At 37.6% G+C, this 23,931-nt stretch overlaps 1 protein-coding gene across 1 annotated transcript in view; it reads right to left on the bottom strand.

The window, feature by feature from the left end:
• Positions 1-23,931, bottom strand: part of nckap5l (NCK-associated protein 5-like) — a 291,964-nt gene that overhangs the window by 202,617 nt on the left and 65,416 nt on the right. The window contains exon 3 of the mRNA XM_007896185.2: positions 16,800-16,873. Coding sequence (XP_007894376.2) covers positions 16,800-16,867 — 68 coding nt within the window. The 5' untranslated portion in view covers positions 16,868-16,873. The remainder of the gene's footprint in view (positions 1-16,799; positions 16,874-23,931) is intronic.

Here is a 23,931-nt window from a genome sequence, read left to right as displayed (position 1 = left end):
GTGATAAAGTGCTATATCAAATGCATGGATTATTATTATTCTGCCAGACTGAGATGAGCCAATTTACTATGGAGTGATTTCATGAGAGAACAGACAACTTTCTTCTCAAGGCTTAGACTGGGTCTCAGACTAAGCCCTGAGGTAAATCTGGACAAATCCAGGGTTAGGAAGCTCATAATAGTTTACTTACAAACAGAACATTGAATATGCGTAAATGTATTTATGAACCAATCTCATTTTTGCAGACAAAATAAAGTAATACCAGTAGTACTCTAGTATTAGTATTTTGAGATTATATCCTGTTCCATGTAACCTTTCAACTGTCCCTCAAACACAAGCATTGGGGTGTTGATCCTTATTAATAATTTAGAGGGAAAAGTGCTCTTCCGTGCATCTAATGAATAGTACACTTTTAGCACCAAATCGAACTTAAAAAAATGTTATATGCATAATTTAATTATAATTTTCTTAATTAATTTATTTTTATTTAATGTTTATCAATATTCAGGGGGTTAAAGGAATTACAGATTACCCTTTAAATAAAATCTGTACTTTTTTGCCTCACTGATTCCAATCTCTTTTGTCAAAAAAGTGTTTATTTTGTGTTCAGCGTGCAAATGGAAATGTTGAATTTATGTGCAGCTTAATAGTTCAAACGAACAAAGTAGCATATGTTGAGTCACCTCCTGTTTGTAGATTAGCTGACAACAACAGAATGGAATTTCTTGTACATAATTTCCAATTCTTCAAGGTCACTTGGAACAGGGTATGTATGGTGTCAGAATACTGCAGGTGGGTCAGCTGTGTTTGTTAGAGATCAGAGTAAATTGTATTTTGTCTTATTGGAACAGGCAGACAATCCCTCAGTTGAACATTTCAGATTCAGTATTTGATCCCACTATTCCTCTTTGTCTGTATCGGACAGATATATAGTTAGATTTCTAAAATATAGTTCAAAATATCACACACAAACACTTCTTTTGTGTGTCATCTTTTGGACCATATTTTAAACATCTAACTATTATATTTATTTGAGGCAATGAACACATTTTTAAACAATAGCTGTAAGTACATTTGATGACAATGGCCCATTTAGTGCAAGAATCTAACTTGTTGACATTAGTAAGACACGGCTAAAAAAACAGTCTTCCACAGGATCATGTCGCAAATAGCACTGGAATAGTTGATATAACTTGAGCCAGACCTTCATGCTTATGCCTACAAAACAAGAGCTGCTGCAGCTGCACCTTAAGATTCTTTATCAGTCTAAAATGCTTTTTTGGAATACCAGTGGGTAAAGATTAATACACTGTATATCTGCTGCCTGCAAAACTCTTTCATAGATAATGCTATCACTTGGAAAGCTGTTCCTTGTATCTGCAATCACATAAATTCAAAACAAATCAAAAATTGGTCACTTCAATTCATGACCATTTGTGGGACACTGCTTTACGCAATTGGCTGTCAATTATACGGTCCACAAAATATACAGTCAATTCACTTTACAGTATATTCTGTGAAGCGTTTTGAGACGCCTCGAAGACGTATAAGGTGCTATATCAAATACAAGGATTATTATTATAAAGACTTACCTAATGTTTGCTGAAATAGTTATTGAAGCATGGATTGAACTATGAGAAATTTGTTACTGCTCAACTGGTAAGTTTTAGGTATCAACTTGCCTCATCTGGTTCTACTCTCATCTCTGACATAGAAGTTCGTGGGTTCAAGCCCCACGTTGGAACTTTGAGATCATAGTCTAAACTTATAGTTTAATTCAGTTCTAGGGTTGTGCTGCATTATTAGGGGAATAATATTTGGTGTCGTTGAGAAGAAAGAAGCAGATAGCAGAGTGGATCAGTCCTCAGATTTAATGGGGTTTTAAAATTGGAAAGACTCAGTACTGGACGGTAGACCAAGGAATCAATGCAGTAAGAAAATAAAAAAGATCTACCTGACTAGTGAGAGGCAATTTAGGATAGAATTGGAATGCCTTGTGCTTTTCAAAGCTCTATAAGTAACTGGGTGATCCATTCAACAAAATGCGAAAAGGTGTTGAGAACACATGACAGAGGATGTTGAAGTCAGTTTCATCGGCCTGTCCAGCTAGATATCAACAATAATGGAAAAATTCCCAAAAGATGGCACTAACTGTGAGAGAATCATACAAGAATCTATTAATGGTAATATGAAGCTATGATTCTAGCAGACAATAATGTTTATATTGGTACAGAAATGAAAGTGTTGCTGGCACATATGTGAAGACCATGCTTTAAAGAATAGCATTTCTTGTGGTGCCATTTGGTTCACGACCATCAAAGTAATAAAGTAATCAAAAAGGTGAATGGAAGGTTGGCCTTTATCTCAAGTGGCCTGGAATACAGCATTAACAACAACAACAAAATTACATTTGTAAAGCGCCTTTCACGTTGGGAGGAAAAGGTGCTGGACAGAGTTATGGATCCGAGCTGAGGGTCGGAGTGGAGGAGGGTGGAGGACAGTGGGGGAAGCAGGGAGATTCAAAGCACGGTCGAAGAGGAGGGCCTTGAGGTGGGTCTTGAAGGTGGCGAGGGATGGGGCGAGACGGAGGGACTGCGGGATGGAGTTCCAGAGGGTGGGTGCAGAGTGGCGGAAGGCCCGCCTGCCAATAGTAGCGAGAGCAAGGCGGAGACATGAAGCAAGCCGGAACCTGCTGATCGGAAGGAATGAACAGGGTGGGAGGGGTTTAGGAGGTCAGAGAGGTAGGGGGGGAGCAAGACCGTGGAGGGCTTTGAAGGTGAGGACCAGGTTCTTGAACTGTATCCTCTGTGTGATGGGAAGCCAGTGGAGTCGGGCGAGAATGGGGGTGATAGGATCGCAGAGCCTAGTGCAGGAGAGGACATGGGTTGCAGAGTTCTGGATGAGCAAGGGGGAAAAAAATGATGCTTCAGCTGTATAAAGGGTTAGTCAGACCCCATCTGGAGCACTGCATTCAGTTTTGGGCAACACACCTCAGGAAAGATATATTGGCCCTGGAGGGGGTGCAGCGCAAATTCACCAGATTGTTACCAGGCCTAAAACGGTTAAGTTATAAGGAAAGGCTGCGTAAACTTGGATTGTATTCCCTTAAGCTTAGAAGATTGAGGGGTAATTTGATTGAGGTATTTAAGATGATAAAGGGATTTGAGAGGGTAGATACAGAAAAGCTATTTCCTCTGGTGGGGGAATCTAAAACAAGGGGACATAGTCTTAAAATTAGAACTAAGCCATTTAAGAGTGAAATCAGGAAAAAGCTTTTCACTCAAAGGGTGGTAGAAATCTGGAATTCTCTGCCCCGAAAGGCTGTTGATGCTAGATCCATTCACATCTTCAAGAGTGAGGTTGGTAGATTTTTGGTAGATTTTTTTTATCCGGGGTTTGGGGAGTCAGTGGGAAATTGGAATTGAAAGGATTAGTTGAGGTCAGCCATGATCAAATTAAGTGGCAGAAAAGGCTCAAAGGGCTGAACGCCCTCCTCCTGTTCCTATTTTCCTATCAATCAGGTACTAGACTATTCTCACCAAGTCCCAGCCTGGCACTTACACCCTATCACTTAAAATATAATTATTAGAAATGGCATATAAGGCCTAATTTGTTCATCCATTAGATTTCTAAATCCAAATTTGATGGGCTAAAAATGGCATCTCATACAAGTTCAAACTATTCTAATATTGAAGAAAGCCATAACTAAATAGATTTCTACTTTGTTTAAACATGAGGGGAAGAAATTCCATTCTACTGATCGATGAGGCAGTAACAAAACATCTTGTACCTCTAATTTGATTGTGAGAAAACCTGATTTAAAAAATTAATTGGGGTCAATTACGACAACAACTTGCATTTATATAGCCCCTTCACTCAGATTAGCATCTTGGAGCACTTAAGTGTTATTTGGTGCATCAAAAATACCTAGGTGCCCCTCTATATTTATCTCATTGTGAAGATCACTTTCCAATTTCTTAGCCATAATCACAAGATGTCTTAGTGCTCCTCTTCTTTCATTCCCAGATTAGATATAATACGGTCAGTCCTTGTTGTTCGCTGATTCCGCCTTTGTAAAGCACTTCTGGTCCAACAATGAGATCAATTTGTGGCAAATTAAGGGCATCTTTCAGCTTTGGGCTCATGTTCACTAGGAACTTGCTAAGACTGGTCAACACAATTCACATAGGACCTTACAGTGAGGAGGAAGAGAGGTTTTCACCACATCAAGTTGGCTGAGGAAGTGAGAGGCTAGATAGCACAGCACTGCCGTATTCAGCAGTATCATTAAATAGTCCATAATCTGTCACACAACTGAAATTGTGGATTTTAGCATAATTTCTTTAAATTTCAACGATAAGCAAACAATGGCAGAATTATTTTTGTGATGGTGATGCTGTTGAAGAAATAAACCAACACTTTATCAACTTCTACCACAAGCTACCATGCAGTACAATGCATTATATTGAAGGTTCTGAGGTTCCTGAATCTACCCTGATCAATTCCAGGTTATCCCAACACATAAGCAGTAAAAGTGCTCACAAGGTAAGCAATAAAATTACACTGGTCCTAAAGAGTGGAATATAGGGTTTACAAAACAGAAGGAGGGAATTCGGACACCATAGGTCCTACCCTACCCTATTGGTTCAGGTTATCCCTGTTCCATTCCCCTGCTCTTTCCTCATGAAGGTATTCCTTCGACAGATTATGGAAAACCTAATGAAGTGTTTTAAATGTGGTAGCATTGCTTCGTTTAATTTAATCATCTAACCTTCTCTCAAGTGATCATCTTCAATTTATGCATTATTACCCTCTCACCAATCAGTAGAAACAGTCTTCTGACATATTGAAATCATCCCTAATTTTGAGAGCCTCTGCTGGATTTCCTCTCATCCCAACTATTTCTGCACCAGCAAGTTCTGCAAAACAAGTTCTGCTTTGTTACTGTCTCCTCAATCAGCAGAAGGACATTTCTCACCCCTCAGGTTTAAGCAAAGTAAAGATGGCAACCAGTGAAATTTAGGAGCTGCACAATGAGCTGTGCTCATTCCTTTAGAAAATTAAGATGGTAAGAATTAAAGAAGAAATTTGAAGGGTTCGATAACACATTCCTATTATAAGGATAAGGAACAGATTATTGAACATTGCAAATTGTACTCCATAGTTATTGTGGTTTAAAACAATTTGAATTTAGTATTACTTTCAGGGTACACTTCCAATATATCACCAGGCATAATGTTTAGATTACACTTCCAAAATATATTAGGATAAAATATCAAAATATTTTTAAAAATATTATTACAACACAATGTTTAAATGACTCTTCAAATATTTTATTACTAAAGAATATGTGTAATATGTTGTACATATGCTGGTAAAAGGATTGAATTTTTTCAACAGTTTCATTTTCTTATAATGGTTGTTCAAACCCCCATGAAAGGTGACAGACGGATAGTGTTGAATCTAAGTGATTATTGAAAAGTCCACTGAAAGCCATCAGTACAAGGCTAACAGGCCAATGACCCAAACATACAAAAGATTTGCACTATGATAACGGGTGTCTTGGGTTGGATTACAAAGATGTAATCTAATCAAGGATTTCAGACCATCCTGAAGATCCAGTAACTCAAAAATGTCATCTGAGCTCCAAGATTAAATTACAGCCTTGATCTCATTACTTAATATCATCTGCAGTCTTTTTTTTGCCCAAGAATTAGGAGATTTATTTTCCATAGTTATGAAGCACCACATCTATACATCAACATCAAAATGTGTATCTGTTGGAGCCTATTAAGAAAAATAGTAAACCTTGAAAGGTACATGGTACTAATATAGCTAGCCCAAAGCATTCGGTTTTCCCTGGCAGGGCTGAGGATACATCAATGCATACAAGTCCCATTGATGAGGCAGGCTGGTCAAGCATCAACAATGTTTATGCTGGGTATGGTTCCACAGGTAATAGCCTCTAGTAGCTTGTCTAAAATCAAGAGGATTTTTATCCTTTTATCTACTGAGTCGTAACTAATGACAACTGCAACGATGTTTACACGGAAAGGAAAATCCAAAAACAAACCAGGTTTGATTGCTTTCAGGACATACGAATAATCTTGGATGCTGAAAGGCATGACGAGCTGCCATTCAGGAATTTACAGCTCCATCGTGTGGAAGAAAATTTATATTATTTTCAATGTAGATATCCTGCATTCATATTGTGAGGATCTGTTAGTACATTGATATTCGGTGTTAACAATGATGTATGGTGTGGACCCTATTTACCTACATTCTTCATGCATAAGCCCGAACAGTGAGTGCCAGTAGGTTCTCAGATGCATCTCAGCCAGGCCCAATTGTGCAATACACAATCCCAATGTGAGAACTTTCCATCAGGTGTCACTGAAAAGGAGACATGAATGGGAACCTCAACTTACCTACTGTAAGCTCTGAGACCAACTATTGTCCGTTATTGGGCAGTAGTTTTTTTAACAGATATTTGAACATTGTACACTATTATTTATTAAATGGATGATTTATTCCCTTTTTCCATCCTTGAAAATCCCAAATCTACACATTTTTCTGATTGTACAAGAGCATGATCCCTTTGATTTTTCCCTTCTATGTCAATTCAGTATTTTCTTCAGGTGCTCAGTGTGTAGCAAATAATGGAAATGAACCCGGTTCCTGCAACACACTGGGGCTTCAAAATTCCATGCCACCCTATTTTTATTCAGGCAGTATTAGATGCAGAATTCAGTGTTACTAGCTTCAACCCCACATTATGCTGAACATTCAAGGACAAATCCAAGCAGCAAATAAAATGCAGCATAAGTTTTTTTTGATACATACCTCATAAGTTCCAAAACTACAGCTCATGAATAATTTGTATGCATTGCAAAGAACATTGATTCTATGCAATGTTGTCACCTTTACATATATTTATTATTTGAACCTCACAAATGAACTATTAATTTTTTTAATTCAATTTATTCATTAGGTGTTTGATATTTTTCAAATCAGAAAATGGGCATCTTGTTAAACTTATTTCACTTAAATTCAGTAATACACTCAAAGTGGTGTATTGAACCCCATGACTGTTCAAATGAACAGTTCACAAGAGACAGACAATAACCATCTGCCACATGCAGATGGGATCAGGTAAGCAGGGTCCACAGCTTGCAACATCTTCAACAGAACATCAATGGAAAAACACAATCTCAGAAAATAAAAGTAGGACGTTTGCATTGAAAAAAAATAGATAAATTTCCTTCCACGCGATGGAGCTTCTGTTTCCTGAAAGGCACTTCATCTTCAGCTCATCATGCCTTTCAGCATCCAGAAATGCCCATATGTCCTCAAAGCAATCAGCCTGTTCGCTTTTTGGATTTTTGCTTTTCATATGAAGATTGTTTCAGTTCTCATTACTTCCAATTGAATAGGAAAAGAAAAAGGATCCTCTTCATTTTTTTATTGCGTTTGGCTCCAGTTGGAATACTCTGAACTTTGTTATTAGAGGAATATCAATATTCTAAAGGAGTCTTAACCTTTTTGTATGGTATTGCTTTTGTTCAGATACATGAGGGTTACTTACAACAACAACAATTTGTGCTCTTTTTACCATGATCAAGTCTACCAAATGCAATGTAAAGATTTAATTTATATAAATATTTGAAATGGTTAAAAGTAAATATATAATTTTATAATTTTATATAAATTAAATAAATTAAATTAATGCTGTACACTGTCCAGCGCCTTGGGTTATCCTCCCGACGTGAAAGGTGCTATACAAATGTAATCTTGTTGTTGTTGTTAATTCCTGAAACCCTGTATTTCATGCAGAATGGCAACATTTAAATATGTTTCCTCAACAACTAACCATTATCAAGTCTCGTCAGAGTCAAACCAAAGCTTTCAAAAATGGCAACCCTTCAGAAGTTCAAAAAGAGTAATTTTCTTTGCATAAAAGTTAAGGTGGATTGATTTATAAGTGATGAACAGATCAGAATTGTACAAAAAAAAACATCGAACTACTCAATTAAAAAATATTGAAATCAATCGCTGAAAATAAAGGCCAATCATTTTGCAGCAGAAAAGCTGTTGACTTCTGAACAGCAATACTTTTTTTTGACACATACAACAACAACAACAACTTGTATCTATATAGCAACCTTCATGCTGGATGGTGTCTGGGAGCGATTGCGGTTTAAAATATATAGTAAACAAGCGAAGTGGTGACATGAGTTACAGCTCACCACCATTCTGCACAAAGAAAAGCCAGACAAAAGCAAAGGACTGAATAATCACTGCTCTGTTTATCTATCTATCTATCAATTAGCTCAGCGTTGTCAGGGTCGAAAATGCATTTTGCCTTCTGTTTCCGTAATCTGATTTCTTTAATTTACATAACATATCCCGTCCCAAATTTAATTCCAATAACAATTTGGACAGCTTTTTCTTGCTTTGCAACTCTTTAAAAAATGAGATATAGATTCAAGCTTTAGTGGAATGAGGAACTAAAAGTTACACTAAAGCTTGAATCTCTGTCTCATTTTCCACTGATGATGACAGCCCAACCAGCTTGGTTCATCGGCACTTGGAATGATAGACCAGTCACTGGGAGAAAGGACTCTTCCCACCCAGCTCCAGTTAATCCTGCAAGCCAAAGTCAAAATGGGTAGGTGGTCCTAGTTGGACAAGCAGCAGGAAAGTTTGCCACAGTGCTTTCAATAATAAGCTATACAGTTTGGGCTGGTTAAAATCCTGCAGTACTCCAACATACACTCTGCAGTCCCAAATCTTGCTCTTGCTAACCTGTACCTAATACTCTCGGAAGTAGGTAAGCAAGATGTGTCTCTCCAAGGAGAGAGTGCGCATTCTGTTCCGATAAACATCTCTGGAATTCCCATGTGTAGGTGGGATGCATGGAATTCTCAGTTTGGCTTGGGTGACGTGTTTCCGCATGACCCCCCAAAAAATGAGGAACAAGGAATGCTGCACATATAGTGTAGCCTTTGGCAGTCCTGCTAAAGTCTCAATCTAGATGGTCTAAATCAAGCAGCAAATTTTCTGCAGAAGTGCTGATCATTTTTTTTTGGCTACAATGGGATAAGGCTCATACTTGGCCTACATAACCCAATGATGGCGTATCCTTACTTCTATCCCGTATGGACCTTCTTTGCACAATGGACAAGGTCTGTCAGAGTGTGAAGTTGTAATTTTCAATGTTAGAGAGGGCTCAACATGCCATGACCAAGGTCCTGGGGATCCTATTCTGCAGTTTAATCAGGATCAACCTCACAACCGCAAAGAAAACAATTCCAAATCAAGATTAACATGATTTTAAAATGGACATTGACAAAGCTTTCAACTATGTTCATGTCAATATTGGGGAAGTCACAATCAGTATCTTCAAGGGGGAAAAGAAAAAAAAACTTAACATATCATTTGGATTGTCAAGCAAGCTTAATGAAACAAAAACATACATACAGCAGATGATTTAATCACCAATAATTTAAGCATACAGTGCAGCTGAAGTTCATGTTTGGTGCTTTTCAGGTTGTAAGAGGGCCTCTGTTAATCTAAGTGTTGAAAAACTAGAACTTCTGTTTTATCTCTTTCCATGAAGGGCAACCAGCAAAGACAAGCGAGACTCAATGCCCTGGCTCACAATTCAACATTTAATTTAAGTAAATTATTGCTTGTCGGTTTTGAATTTTTGATAGTTTAGTTTTATTAACAATTCACATTTAGTTTCTGGAGCCAACAAAATAGTTTTCCTGAATTTAGGAATTTGGAGCCAACAAAATAGTTTTCCTGAATTTAGGAATTTCGCACCATTCTGTGCAATCTTCAATTTTAATTAAAAAAATCTTACAGGCTAAGACTGAGTGGAATTTCAAGCCTACGTGGGGCATGATCTGGAATCCTCAAGAAAATGAGTGAAAAGGGAGGCAAGGTTCTGGATGATATTTTTGGAAATTCCTTAAAAATACCTGCTGTTTTTGGTAACTAATGAAATACAGATATTCAAGAAGGAAAAAAAGACATGAATCAGGAAATTACAGCAATTGTTTGAAGAATGGTCATGGTGAAATGCTTGAGAGAACATTATAGGATGCTATCAGTGATCATGTAAAAAGGATAAAGCTAATAAGAGGTAGTCAGCATCGTTTGAGGTCACGCCTCATAAAGCTACTGGAATTCTTCGAGGAGGTGACCAAATATACCAACCAAGGTCTACCCTGTAGATTGTTTGGTTACCTTTGGGGAGGGGAGAAATTTCAGATTCATTTGCTTGTAAGTTTTATCCTGTATTGCTCATCTCTTTCTGAATGGAAATGTGTCTATGACAGTTCAAAGTGTGTATCATCTATTGCAGATTTGAACCTCAAAGAATTAATAACAGGTTAGAAAATGTTCTACAAAGTAATGCTGGTACATAGAATTCTTTCAAGAAGCAATTAGATAAATGCTTGAAATGAGGAATATTACAAAAGAAGTGAGGAAATCATCAACATTTTTATAATTGTATTAGAATTTATTTAATCAATTAAAATATGTTAATATTTTTTTAAAAAAGTCATAAACTATTTCTCGTGTTGAAAACTGCCAGGGAGGAGAGAATGTGAACTCCTTGCTGAAAGCTGTGGTTGAAGCAGATAGCATCATTGCATTCAAGAGGAAGCTCAATGCATTGATAAGAAAAAAGGGAATAAATGGGTTTGAGGGGAGGCTAGGGAAGGAGATCAGACTTGTGGAGGCTGATGTGCATTATAAACTCCAGCATGGTCTGAATGGCCTGGTTCGGTGTTATAGATTCTATGTGATAGTTAACATTTGGTTACATCCTTATCACATCTTTGAAACATCTCGAAGACCAGATAAAGTGCTACGTAAAAATGCAAGGATTATTATTATATTATTCTCCTATACTTCATCAACAGCAACAACAATAAATAGCATTTATGTAGTGCCTTTCAAGTCGGGAAAACTTTATCAAATTAAAGCTCTTCTACAAAATTGTCTGCCCTAAATAAATATGATCTATTCAATGTTTTTATATCATGTAAAGAGGCATACAGATATTTGTTTATTTCCAAGGTTCAAGGTTTACTCAGTGCAGTTTCAAGGATGCAGTTACTGTGTGAATTGGACGACAGTACATTCTCTTTGTTGCGGTGACAACTTAAAACATCAAGGCATGGGAAAAATGAAGAACTAAACAAATGTGGTTGTTAGGGCCAACTTTCCAGGGGTTACAAGTCAAAAAAATATACATCACTGTTTCCCAGATTCTATAATGTATATTGTTTAATAATCTACTCCACTGTTATCATATCACAGTGTGAAATGTTAGTCGTAATGGTGATACAATCACATATGGCAGTGATTACCATATGTTACCTACATTCGCAATGTATTTCACAAATTGAAGTCTGGAGCTAGACAGCTCATCTATTTGAATGAAGCCTCATTAAACATACTCTAAAATAACCAACCATCCCAGCAATGATTGCTGCAGTAAATTTCAATGTTCAGCAACAGACGGTAACGCTACATGAAGAAAATAAAATTCATTCAACCTCTATAAAGGAAAAAAAGAAACATCAGCTTGTGACACCCAGTGACAAGGCCTTTTTTATTCTGTTTTTAAATGTGGCATTACACACATTTTACACTTTGGACCATGACATCATGTTGAGATTTCCTGCCTTCAACTGGCCATTATAAGTCCATATGGGTTTCTGTAATGTCTGAGAGGCTAACTATTCAAGATTTGTGTCCTTGGTTTTATTAGCTTGCTCAAAGTAAACGCAACCCTATCGTTCAATGTCAGGTTCAATGACCAATGACCCAATGGGTTACAACCATCAGCCAACCACAAATCCTCAGAATAATAAAGTCTGAGACGTACTGTGGGCTGATTTAGTAGGACATCTGTCTGGCTGTAGACGCCCAGAACCACCCCTATCTAATGGTTTCCCGTGAGCCTTTGAGGCCCGTGAAGCTATATATCTAGTTTTCGTGTTTATTAAGTGCTTGTGAGCAGTTTTACATGGATTGAGTGAAAGGCACTTTCTTCATTTGATTATTATAAACAAGCAAATACAAAAGAAAATTGTATTTATTTTCTTCACTCTAAATAAACTCGTCAGCAAACCCGTGTGGAGAGGGCACAAATTTATAACAGTGTAATCGCACTTAAAATTAATGTGAGGTTAGAATTTTTTTAACAGAAGATGGTTGTGAATTTTTTATAAAGAGAATTAGATAAATACTGAAAATGAGGAAGGAGCAGCACTGTTATAAGTACTCTATTGAAATCTGCTCTCACAATAACAACTGACTGTCACTACTAATATTAATTTAGTGGAAGAATGATAATCCTTACATGTTATTTAGCAACTTTGACATCCCAAAGCCCTTCACAGGATTTACTGTAAAGTGTAGTGACTGTATTTTATAGGCAAGTAGTTCAGATTATCAAAGTTTAGATTAAAACTGCTCCAAAAATCAGATATGAAATGAACAAAGGTAAAAACGTATTTCAACACTGTGAAGCCTTTATCCTTCAAATAGCTTTTGTTTGTGGATTTTCATCTTTACATTCAATTCCACATGACATTCATTCCCCAGAATGAATCAAATTTAAAGCGAAGTATATGCCTAAATCTCCACAGTGGATATTTTGTTCTCATGACTGAAAAAAATGTTTTCCATAATTAGTTTTGCACTTTCAATAATAAAAACACTTGCTCACAAACATGTAAGGCTGTTTGAAATTCACTGGATGAAGTAAATGGTAAAATGTGAGCAGTGACAGTTCATTATTCAACATGGGAAAAGAAATTACAGTCATATTTGCAATAGATTGAACTGTTTCATACGTAACTGCTTTACCAAGGTGACTGTCACACTTCATTTTTCATGTATCATGTCAATATTTTGCTCTTATATAATTCCACTTAAAATGAATTGTCACTGACATGTTCATTGCATGAATACCGATTCACAGACTGCAAGTGTATGAACTCAATTAGAAAGATCATTGGAAATAGATCAACCAGAACAAAATTAATCATGTCTTTTTTTAAAAACAAAGGAAATAGGTGGGCAATGAAAAAATGAATGATAAATTAACTTTTCTTATACTTCAAATACAGGGTGACCAAAAAGTCATGATATCTACCCTATTAAGAAAATCATCATTTCCTTAAGACTTATTAGACACTGTAATGGTATCACGCGTTCTTCGTCACCCTGTATAATTGGTTATTCACTGACAGCTTTGTTGCCAAAAAGTCTCTAACTCCATGGATTTACAGGATTTGCCCAACAATCCATTAATATATCAAGGGCTGTATGTCATGAATTCTCACAGTTATCCACTGCCTCAGCCAGTTGACTTATTAGCCCAAAATCAGTGATGTATGTTCTTCAGTAACTTAAGCCTTAAGACAATAATGAATACTTGAATAATCAAGAAACAATACAATAAATAGTATGTATACATCCAAAGTATCACTCAAATGATATTTAACTCATCTTTCTCATTGTTATATGTTCTAGATCTAGAGGATCCAACACTATAAAAGCAAAATATCTCCTTTTGGTGTCACTTACTACGTTAACTAAATATCAAACTTCAGAAAATGGCAAAATAAAGCAACAAAAGGTGGCGCAGAGCAAAAGTAGACAGTGAAGAACCCTTCAAATGAATTTAGAAAATAACAGATATTCAGGAAAAAAATCCAATTGATTAATTTAATAATCTCTCCTAAAAAAGCAGTATAGTGCATATGTAGCTAGGGACCCGAATAAACAAAATGTCTATCGTGGCATTGGCGTATTAATGTTAGATCACATTTCTTCAGTTAACATCTGCTATTTGGAAAGGTGACTTAGGTAAGTATCTTGTTGTCTTAAATTTTACATATTCTGAGTTCTTGTATGACTAGGCAAGTGGCGAGGAGGGGCGAGAGAGAGAGATAGAGAGAAAGAGAGAGAGAGAGTGAATTAATCCAGTAGAGAATACAGAATAAATATTAATTGCTTGTCATTCTCTGAAACTTTTCTCATTCATGTGTTCAGTATTTTAATTTCAGACTTTGCAAATGCAATCTCGGTATTCCAAATCCCCAAATTAAATTAAAAACATAAATTAATGTCCATACATTTCCCCTTTGTAAGTGCCCGCACATGTATTAGAGTTTTGAACTTGTCAAGAGGCATTAAGGATATAAAACTAAACCCTGTGCTCTGAAATAAAATGGGTTCCGTCTAAGAATTCTCAAGGAAATAAAAATAAAATAGATCAGACTGGATCAGATAAAGTTGGAGGGTAGCAAATATTACCACAATATTCATAAAGGAATCAAATGTGAACTTAGAAATTACAGATTAGTTAGCTGACCATCTGTAGTGGAAAATACTTAACAACATTATACGGCTTATTATCAATGGTCATCTACAGAAAACAGAAGCCATAACAATTGTCAACATGAAGAGTAGTAAGCCATGCCTTATTAATCTACAGAATTCTTTGAGGAGGTAACTAAATTGATGGAGGACAGTGATCCAATGTATATGATTTATTTAGGCTTCCAAAGGCATTTGATGAAAGTTCCGCATGAGATTTTCAAAGAAGCTGAAAGGGGAAGGAAACCTAAAAGGAGTATTTCTGTTCAAAGTACAGTGCAGGTCCTGCATTACAGAAGAGTGCCTCAGTGCCTCATGCTTTATTTTCGGTTTAACCTCCAGATCATCTCCTACACAATCCCAAAATACCATCATTAAAATATATAGAGCGCCTAACGGAAAAACTTAGCATCTAAACAGGGAGCTCCTAAGCAATGAAGAGGAGACTTTTCGCTACAGGTAATGTACAAATTTTTGAGGAAATTTTTTGGTGGAAATATTTGAACAAAAAGAACTCTTTCCATACTCTTTCCATAAAAGCTTATAAGAAACTTCAAGTAAGATTGGAGATGAGGAGATGTTTTTCCTTGCCCCACAGTTATTGGGAAGTGTGTTGATCTGGGTTCACCATCTCACAGACTGCACTGTAAGTGAACAGTTAACTACCAGGTTTCACATCAGGAGCGACTTAATAATCCTTGCATTTGATATAGCGCTTTTCACGTCGGGAGGACGTCCCAAAGCGCTTCACAGAACACACTGTAAAGTGAATTGACTGTATATTTGTGGGCAAACGCAGCAGCCAATTGCGCACAGCAATGTCCCACAAACAGTCGTAGATTGAAAATGACCAATTTATTATTGTTTTGGGTTTTTGAAGTATTATTATTAGGCTCTGTGTGGAGTAAGGAAACTTGCCCAAGGTTTCGCCCTCTGCCTGGAATTGAACTCAGGTCTCTCACTTGCAAAGCGAGTGCTCTAACCACTGAGCTACAGGACTTGACCTGTAAACTGGATATTTTTTGGCACAGGAAGCCAGTTAGTCAGTGCCAGAAGTTAGGTGCACCACACTCAACTGCATAGTTAGGGTGACCATACTACCCAGATTTCTGGGGACAGTTGAGGTATTGTGTCCCTGATCACAACAAACTGAACAAGAACAATACTATTCTAAAACAGATACATTCATCAGAGAAATACAGCCATTAACTCAACAAGCTTCTCCAGTACTGCCAGCCTCGGGAATTGTGGTGAGTTCAGTTTTTCTATACCCCGGATTTGGTTTACAAAATATGGTCATCCTACCATAATAGACAATCCACAGTATAAGTGAAACAATGCTCTCGTGAAGGGTGCTATAATGGGATCCTTTAGATAAGAATCAGACTCTCAGCAAAAGCAACAACTGTTTTTGTCAATTAGCTCCTTCAATCAGAACTGTAATAAATATCTAGCTATGAATTGGATTAGAAATTACAGAGGTAGATATAGATTTATAGGGTTGGAGAGATTGATGGTGTCTGTGGAGAGCAGCAGCCCACAGTTGATTATTGGAGATGAGTTATTTTCTTTATGGAAGATCAGGAAGCATTTAAGCATAGTGTTCCATTTGAAGATCGGATAGGTAAAGAAGAATTTCATAGGTACATCCTGAAGATCCAGGAAAGACGTACCCCCAAAAGAAGATCCAGGAAAGATGTACAGGCCAAAAACTCTTTACCTGTTCCAGGATCCAAAAGCTTTCCTGGCAATTATTACAGCGACTGATAAAGTATGTACAAGAAATTAAGCTTCATTTTCTTGAATACCTTTTCAAACTAAATCAAGAGTCATCTCCTAATTCAATTGTCATCAGCTGTAGTGGAAACTGGGAACAATTCTTATAAGGTGTCCTTCATCAGAAACAAGCTGTTTTCCATTTAGAACTGAATTATTGTTTGCAAATGTTTTGATCAAGACAGCACCAATTAAGTTGTATAATAATAAATAACAATGCTTGTATTTGATATAACTCCTTTAACGTCAGGAGGACAAAACACTTCATGGGATTTACTGTAAAGTGCAATGACTTTGTATTTTACAGGCAAACACGGCAGCCAATTTGCATACAGCACTGTTCCACAAATAGTCAGGAAGTGAATGGCCAATTTTATCTGGGGTATTGTTGGCCAGGACACTGGGAGAAACTCCCTTCTCCTTTCAAATTATGCAATGGAATCTTTAACATCCACATGAACAGGGAGGCGAGGCCTTGGTTTAATGAAAGATGGCACCTTGTACAATGCAGTGCTCCCCCAGCACTGCACAGGAGTGTCAGCCTTGACTGTCAGTTCAAAAACGTGCTAATATTTGTGGTAAATAACACTTATATTGTAAATTGCACTTACTTCCGCACATTCCTTTGCTCTTCTTCCAGCTGCATCAGCAACTCTTCTATATACTTATTTGAATCCATGTAAGCCTAAAGAAAATTACAGTCATTCTGATTACAACAATGAACCAAAGACCTTTCAATTACATTTTATACAGTTAGTCTGTTGATTCTCTCAGAATCGTACTTCTCTGTAGCATTTATCTTTAGATTAGCCAAATGGGTTATAAACACCAGTTCTGGATTTTACAGGGGACAGTATTAATGTAAAACCGAACAAACATTAATTTTCTTCTATTTTTCACTTTAAGATGACAATTGTCTCTTAGCCAGATTGCAATTCAACTAAATTTAACATGCATAAGATCAGATCAGATCGATAAGAGTGATGATGTGCAGATAAACTCCTTCAGCACAAAGTGACCATTTTATTAACTAGAAATATATCAAAAAATACCTAAAAATGTTTAGAATATGACATTACTGCATTTAATACATTAGTATTCTAAACAAGTTTTACTAGTGAAGAACAGTCAGGAATCAAATTACAAATATGAAGCGAAACCAACAGACAAATCACTACCAGCTGAATAATAATAATAATCCTTGCATTTTATGTAGAGCTTTTCACGTCTTCTAGACATCTTAAAGCGCTTCACAGATTATGTTGTAAAGTGAATTGACTGTATATTTGTGGGTGAAACGCGGCAGCCAATTGCGCACAGCAGCGTCCCACAAACAATTGTGGATTGAAAATGACCAATTTATTATTGTTTTGTTTTTTTGGAGGGATTATTATTAGGCGTGTGGAGTAAGGAAACTTGTCCAAGGTTTCGCCCTGCCTGGAATTGAACCCAGGTGTCTCGCTTGCAAGGCGAGTGCTCTAACCACTGAGCTACAGGACTCCACAATACCATTGTGAAAAGAGAACAGAGTTTCTCCTGGTGTCCTGTACAACAATCCTCTATCTAAAATTGCTTATTCATTTTATGGTTGTTTGTGGAACATTGCTATGCTGACATTGGCTATCATGTTCACCCACAGCAAATTCTATAGCATGCTTGGACACATTTTGATGGCTTGATAAGGTGCTACATCAAATGTGAGAATTCTTATTAAAACTAAAATCTCTCCATGGCAACAGATATTTGAAATGCCTCACGGTAGTAGCCCAAAGCCATACACACCGGACGGTTTCTGTCTGGCGTGATATTATCTGTTCCTAAACGGGGTAGTGTTTGAGGCACTCAAAATGGTGTCAGCACTGCTCAGTGGAGGGGCTCGGGGGGAATTAGACAGCGTTCCTGCATCTTATCATTATCCAGACACTCTCCCACCCCACTGGAATTTAACATGTGGGAAGGGCACGTTGGAGTTGCCTGAATCAGGTGACAGCAGAAGCAGGCTCAGTTGTAACGCTCCCTGTGATCAGACAGCTTGCCAAGTCTGGTCCGCAAGGCTCATGCATGAACAACTGCCACTTGTGCAAAGTACCAGAAGGTACCTGTGAATCCATTTCAGGAAGAGGAAAGGAGAATTCTAATTCCATCCTTTTTACAGAGAGGCATCAAACAAGTAAAGAGGTGATTGTTTTAATGAAGTATTTTGCAAGTTTTATTTGTTCACAGGGTCACGAGTTTTCTTCACACAATCATAAACCAAACAAAGTCTGGTACCTGCCAGGAACAAATCCAACACATAATAATGTAAGCTTATAATACCTGTGATGGCATTAACTTAAGGCTGAATGTCACCTTTGGGCATCTACATTATACACATGGTATGCCCCCATTCCTTTCAGCTGCTCCAAATAGAACCTTAATAGCATTTCAAATTCTATATCAATGCAGTGCAATATGAATTTAAAAAATACAGCGACATCCTGCCAGCTGTTATGTGCGTAATTTTTTTTGTATCTAATAAAAAGCCTGGTTTAATTGTTCTCCTTAAAGCATGCCAGTTAAAAAATATAAAAAGCATAGGAAATGCAAAACTATCAATCATATAAGCACCTGTTATAGTACATGAGCGTTGCTAGTTAACATTCTCTCTCATCTACTTAATGTTTGTCAACCATTTCAAGTATTTGCTTAAAATATTAACATTTCTACATGCAGAAAAAAACATTAAAAGTTTTTTCTTAAAAAGCAGAAAAAATACTTTTAACATTTGTCCGTGGTCAAAGGTTCCATTTGGAACTTTAAAATGAGTCAGTATAAAATCCTGCTCAGGAATGGTAGCCTATTTCTAAATTCTCATTATATACGACTTATTTTCTCTTTCTTTGGTGCAGCTGCAATGCCTGATAGTGTTACCCAGATCAGTGCTTAGTTCCTGAGATGTCGTTCAGGGATTCCCCAGGCACTCACTTAGAAGGCCTAACTGACTTCAGCTTCTCAAAGATTCACCACATTGAAATTCTCCATTAGAAAACTTGCATTTTACAAATTTGTGGTGCAGTGCATTAATTTACCAATTCATTGTATTACTGGTTGCAAAGTTTCAGTCTTTTCCGTCGTAATACTTCCTGTGGTTTCTTATGAAATGGTTAAGAATAAGTTCTCTTCTAAAAGTACAAAGTTCAATTTGAATGATCAAACTGAACTGGAAGGGTGTTTAATACTAATTCTTACAATTAATTTCACATTGGGATGATGTCCCAAAGCACTGCACAGATATACTGTACAGTGCAGTGATGCATGTGTTATGTTTGATTGTGGCAGCCAATTTGCACACATCAATGTCCCACAACTAGCCATGGAATAAATTTTATTTGGGGCATTGGCCAGGACACTGGAAGAAACTTTATACTTGCTATATCAAATGCAGAGAATAATCTTTGTATTATTAATGTAACAGTAACAAACAGAAGAATAATAAGGCTTCATCCATCCCCACCACCCCACCTCCTCACCATCTCGCCACATGTTATTTTGAAACCTCGCAAAAGTATATACATGATCTAGGAATGAGGACAGGTATCAGCTTGGCTGTGGTGCCTCCCCCCTCTCCCAGGTGAATAACTGCTGTCAGCACTCACTAACCAGACTCCCACGTGAAGCATGGTCGCTTAGGTAAAGTATTGGAAGGCGAAGTACTGCAAGTTACAATCAAATATCTGTTGACAAATATTCTTGTTATAATAGATCTACAAGGTAGTGATGACAGGAGAAGGTCCACTGATATCTAAAATAACCGATCATTGTTATACAGACAGCAGTGCTGAGACAAACATGCACACATTGCAGATATATGGGGAAACAATGCTTTAAGTTTAAGCAATCACACAGTACAGATAGAAAAATACAGGAAAAAAGGCAACCAGCTCATTTTTATTTGGTCCCTTGTGCATCGTGTTTTCTCTTGACCAGGTTCTGAGAAATCAGTAAATATGTGCCTTGAATCTGTGAGCCAGCACCAACCAGGTAATCTGTCAAAATGACAGTAACTGATAAATGGAGTTGTACAGAACTTTGCAGATGGATTCAGAATCCATCCTAAGGTTACTAAGACGGCTTTGTGCCAAAAAGAAAAGGTAGAAATAGAAATAAAACACACATATTGACTTAAAATCTAACATAAAAGACAAACAGAAGTCAGAAAAAACTTAATGAGGACAATACATTTTAAATCTAGTCTTATAGATTCAGAAAATGAATAAATTGTTCAAGATGCCATTTTAAGGTGAAAAAATTGTTCCGATCAATTTGCATACTAATTTGACTTGTTGGAATTTAGGCCACCAAATTAAGTTTTGTCAATTCCCATGTATGTCACACAGAAAACAGCCAGGAAGTGTGATTAGGTTTGCAACTTAAAAGAGCCTCGCTGTTACCATAGTGATAGAATGCAGCTCATTGCAATCAATCATGACAGGAGAAATGCAGTGGCAGCAGGGATTTGGAGATGTTTTTGAATTACATTTCTTGTCAATTTTGCCCAAAAGCATTTGGACATATTCATGAGAGAAATCAAATATAATACAGTTTTGTAGTAACATTACTTGGATAGCAATTTAAAGGATGCATTCAGTTTGATGCACAAATTGTTTTTGGTCAGCCTGGTGTCTACACATTCAGAACCCTCAATGATTTCCTGTGCAAGTGCTATATACAGCAGAATGAACTTGAACAGAGAAATCATAAGGTATTTGTGAGTGCTATTTTTGAAACTTTCCTAGCATTATCCTTTGGAGAGGACAATATTTTTCTATCAATGTTACATTTATAATTTTTAAAAACTGAGAATGAAGGATTTGCTATTTGTTATACATTTCCTACCTCAGGAAAAATGTATTTGACAAACCTTTGTACAATCATTTGAAAACAATGACAACTTGCACTTACATAGCGCCCTCCACACAGGGTAGCGTCTCAGGGCGCTTAACAGTGGCGGAGCCTGACTCTGAGCCGGGGGGAGGGGGGAGGTGGCCTAAGCACAGTTGGAAGGGAAGTTTTCAGGCGGGACTTGAAAGCGGGGAATGAGGGCAAGGCGGAGGGATTGAAGGAGAGTGTTCCTGCGTTTTGGGGCCAAGTGGCTGAAAGCGCGACCTCCGTTGGTGGGGTGGAAGGTGCGAGGGACGAGCAGGAAGCCGGTGCCAGTCGAGCGGAGGCGCCGGGTAGTGGACTGAGGAGTGAGGAGGTCGGAGAGGTAGGGAGGTGCCAGAGAGTGAAGGGATTTGAACACGAGTGTAAGGATCGATCCGAAGTCGATCCATTCGGGAAGCCAGTGGAGCCTGGCCAGAACTGGTGAGATGTGGGTACAGAGTTTGGTCCGGGTCAGTATGCGGGCGGCAGAGTTCTGAATAAGTTGGATCTTTTGAATAGTGGAGCTGGGGAGACCAGCGAGGAGTGTGTTTGAGTAATCCAGGCGGGAGGTGACAAACGCATGCACGAGGGTTTCGGCTGCATTTGGGGTAAGGTACGGTTGGAGGTGGGCAATGTGGCAGAGGTGGAAGAAGGTCCTGGTCGGGGATCGGATGTGGGGGAGGAAGGACAGCTGGGGGTCAAACTGGATACCTTGATTGCGCACTGGTTCGGTGAGTCTGAGGGAGAGCCGACGGAGGTTGAGGTGCTTAGATCTGCAGGAGTGAAGACGTTGATGGGAGCCAAGGAGGATGGCTTCCATCTTGTCCATATTCAGCTGCAGGAAGTTTACACTCATCTAGGCCTTGATGTCTGCCAGACAAGCTGATAGAATATCGGCAGACCTGGATTTGATACTGGAGAAGGCAAAGTAGATTTGTGTGTCATTCGCATACACGTTTACCCCATGTCTGCGGATGACATCTCCCAGAGGGAGCATCTAGAAAAGGTAAAAAGAGTCTTCCGAAATGGATAAGCATCAGGAATCCTAAAGATACAGCAGCACCCAATTTACATACTTGGGTTCCCAAGCCTTGGCTCATACTGACCTGCACCTAAATTTTTGTTGCCATGAATCAAAATACCTTTGAAGGTGTGTGAGCATTTTGACATTAATTACCTATCAATTTTTCCTCTGTAACATATGTACAATTACATCATTCCAGATTAGTAAATGCAAAGTGCTCAACACAATATCTTTCGGTCTGATGTTTGCTCTTCCACAAACTTGTACATCCCAAACATATTCTTTTGAATAAAGGTTTTGAGAAATTTTAACAGCATTTTCTTTAATTGTATGTTTGAACAAAGCTGCCCTTCATTTAGATGCTCATTCATCATTAATGTTTAATTTGTTTAAGATCACATTCCTGAAATTTAAATGACTCATTCTAAATCTCATGTGCGTACCTTCAAATTGAGGCTTGTATATATAACCTATTTCTGATTAGTTTTTGATTGGAATGTCATTGTACAGTATTTGCCTTATAAATGTAGGCCATCATTTATTTACACTCATACGTCAAAACAAAATTATATCTGGAAATCTGGATATACCTGAAAAAAACATTGGATTAAAAGTAGTTATTTTAATTTATATTGCTCTTTACTGTACTACTACTTATGATAATAACTTATAGAATACGATTCACTCACCTTCATTTACTAACAAGAGAAAGAAATGGTTAGATGATTATATATTTTTTGGAAACCAATATTCAGTTGTAAAATAAATATAGAGGCACTTTGTTGGTTGGGTCCAAAAGCTCAGCAACTGTGTTACAACAACAACAATGACAGGCAAAACACAAAATAAAAATGCCTTTCAGGTTATCAAATCGCTGCTAATGTCACCTCCTGGACACTATTTGCAAGAAGCACTGTTGATGTCACTTTCTTTTGCAAAATGTCACTTTCTATGCATAGCACACCAAACGATCCAGAAATTGGCCTGTTTTTAGCAGCTAGTCAGCTTCAAGTTAGTGCAGTTCCACAGTAGAATCACACTGTAAACAAAGGTGCTACAACGAGGTTCCTCTGTATCTCGAGCAGGAATTAAACCTATGCGCCATTCCATCACTTTCAGGTCATTGCCAGATTATGTTTGTACCTTACCTTTGCTGCAGAGCAAACTCTTTGCCTTGTTTTCATCAACTCGTCAATAGATTTATCCAATAGCCTTCTCGTTTACCGCCCTAGCTCAAATCTGCAGAAGTTCAAACTGATCGAAAACTGAGTCCATGCTCTCTTCCACACACCTATTAAACCTATCTTCACAGTCCTGTTTGGCTCCCTGCACATCAAAGAGATACTTGTCTTGTTCACATCATTCTACAGTCTTAACCCACCTAATCTTGGTGATCTTCTCCAGCCCTGCATTTCAGCCTTCACCCTCCAGTTTTAATGGGTGAGCCGAGCCAGTAAATGCTGACTCATCAGAAGTAATTTTAAGTTCAGTTGAAGATTTAAAATACAAACTATGTAAATTTAATCTTTATGTGGATTAAAATAATATACACTTAATCCAATTCATCAGAAATATTGATTTGAACTTTGGAATTAACTACAACAAGAGCATGCTGACTGTTAAGGGTTGGGAAATTATAAGGAATAGAAACACAGACGACAAGGTGTGTGTGTAAGGCAACAGTAATCAAGTCAGAATAACTTCTAGTAAGTCTGTACACAAATTTACCAGAAGCCAAACATTCCTTTACAGCAAACTTTCCTCAGGGCAACCAGTGGTGCATTAAGGGCAGACACATAAAATACAAAAGTCAGGCC

Source organism: Callorhinchus milii, unplaced genomic scaffold (assembly GCF_018977255.1).
Source record: "Callorhinchus milii isolate IMCB2004 unplaced genomic scaffold, IMCB_Cmil_1.0 Scaffold6, whole genome shotgun sequence".
NCBI lineage: Eukaryota > Metazoa > Chordata > Chondrichthyes > Chimaeriformes > Callorhinchidae > Callorhinchus > Callorhinchus milii.
This window is presented reverse-complemented; position numbering and strand designations above follow the sequence as displayed.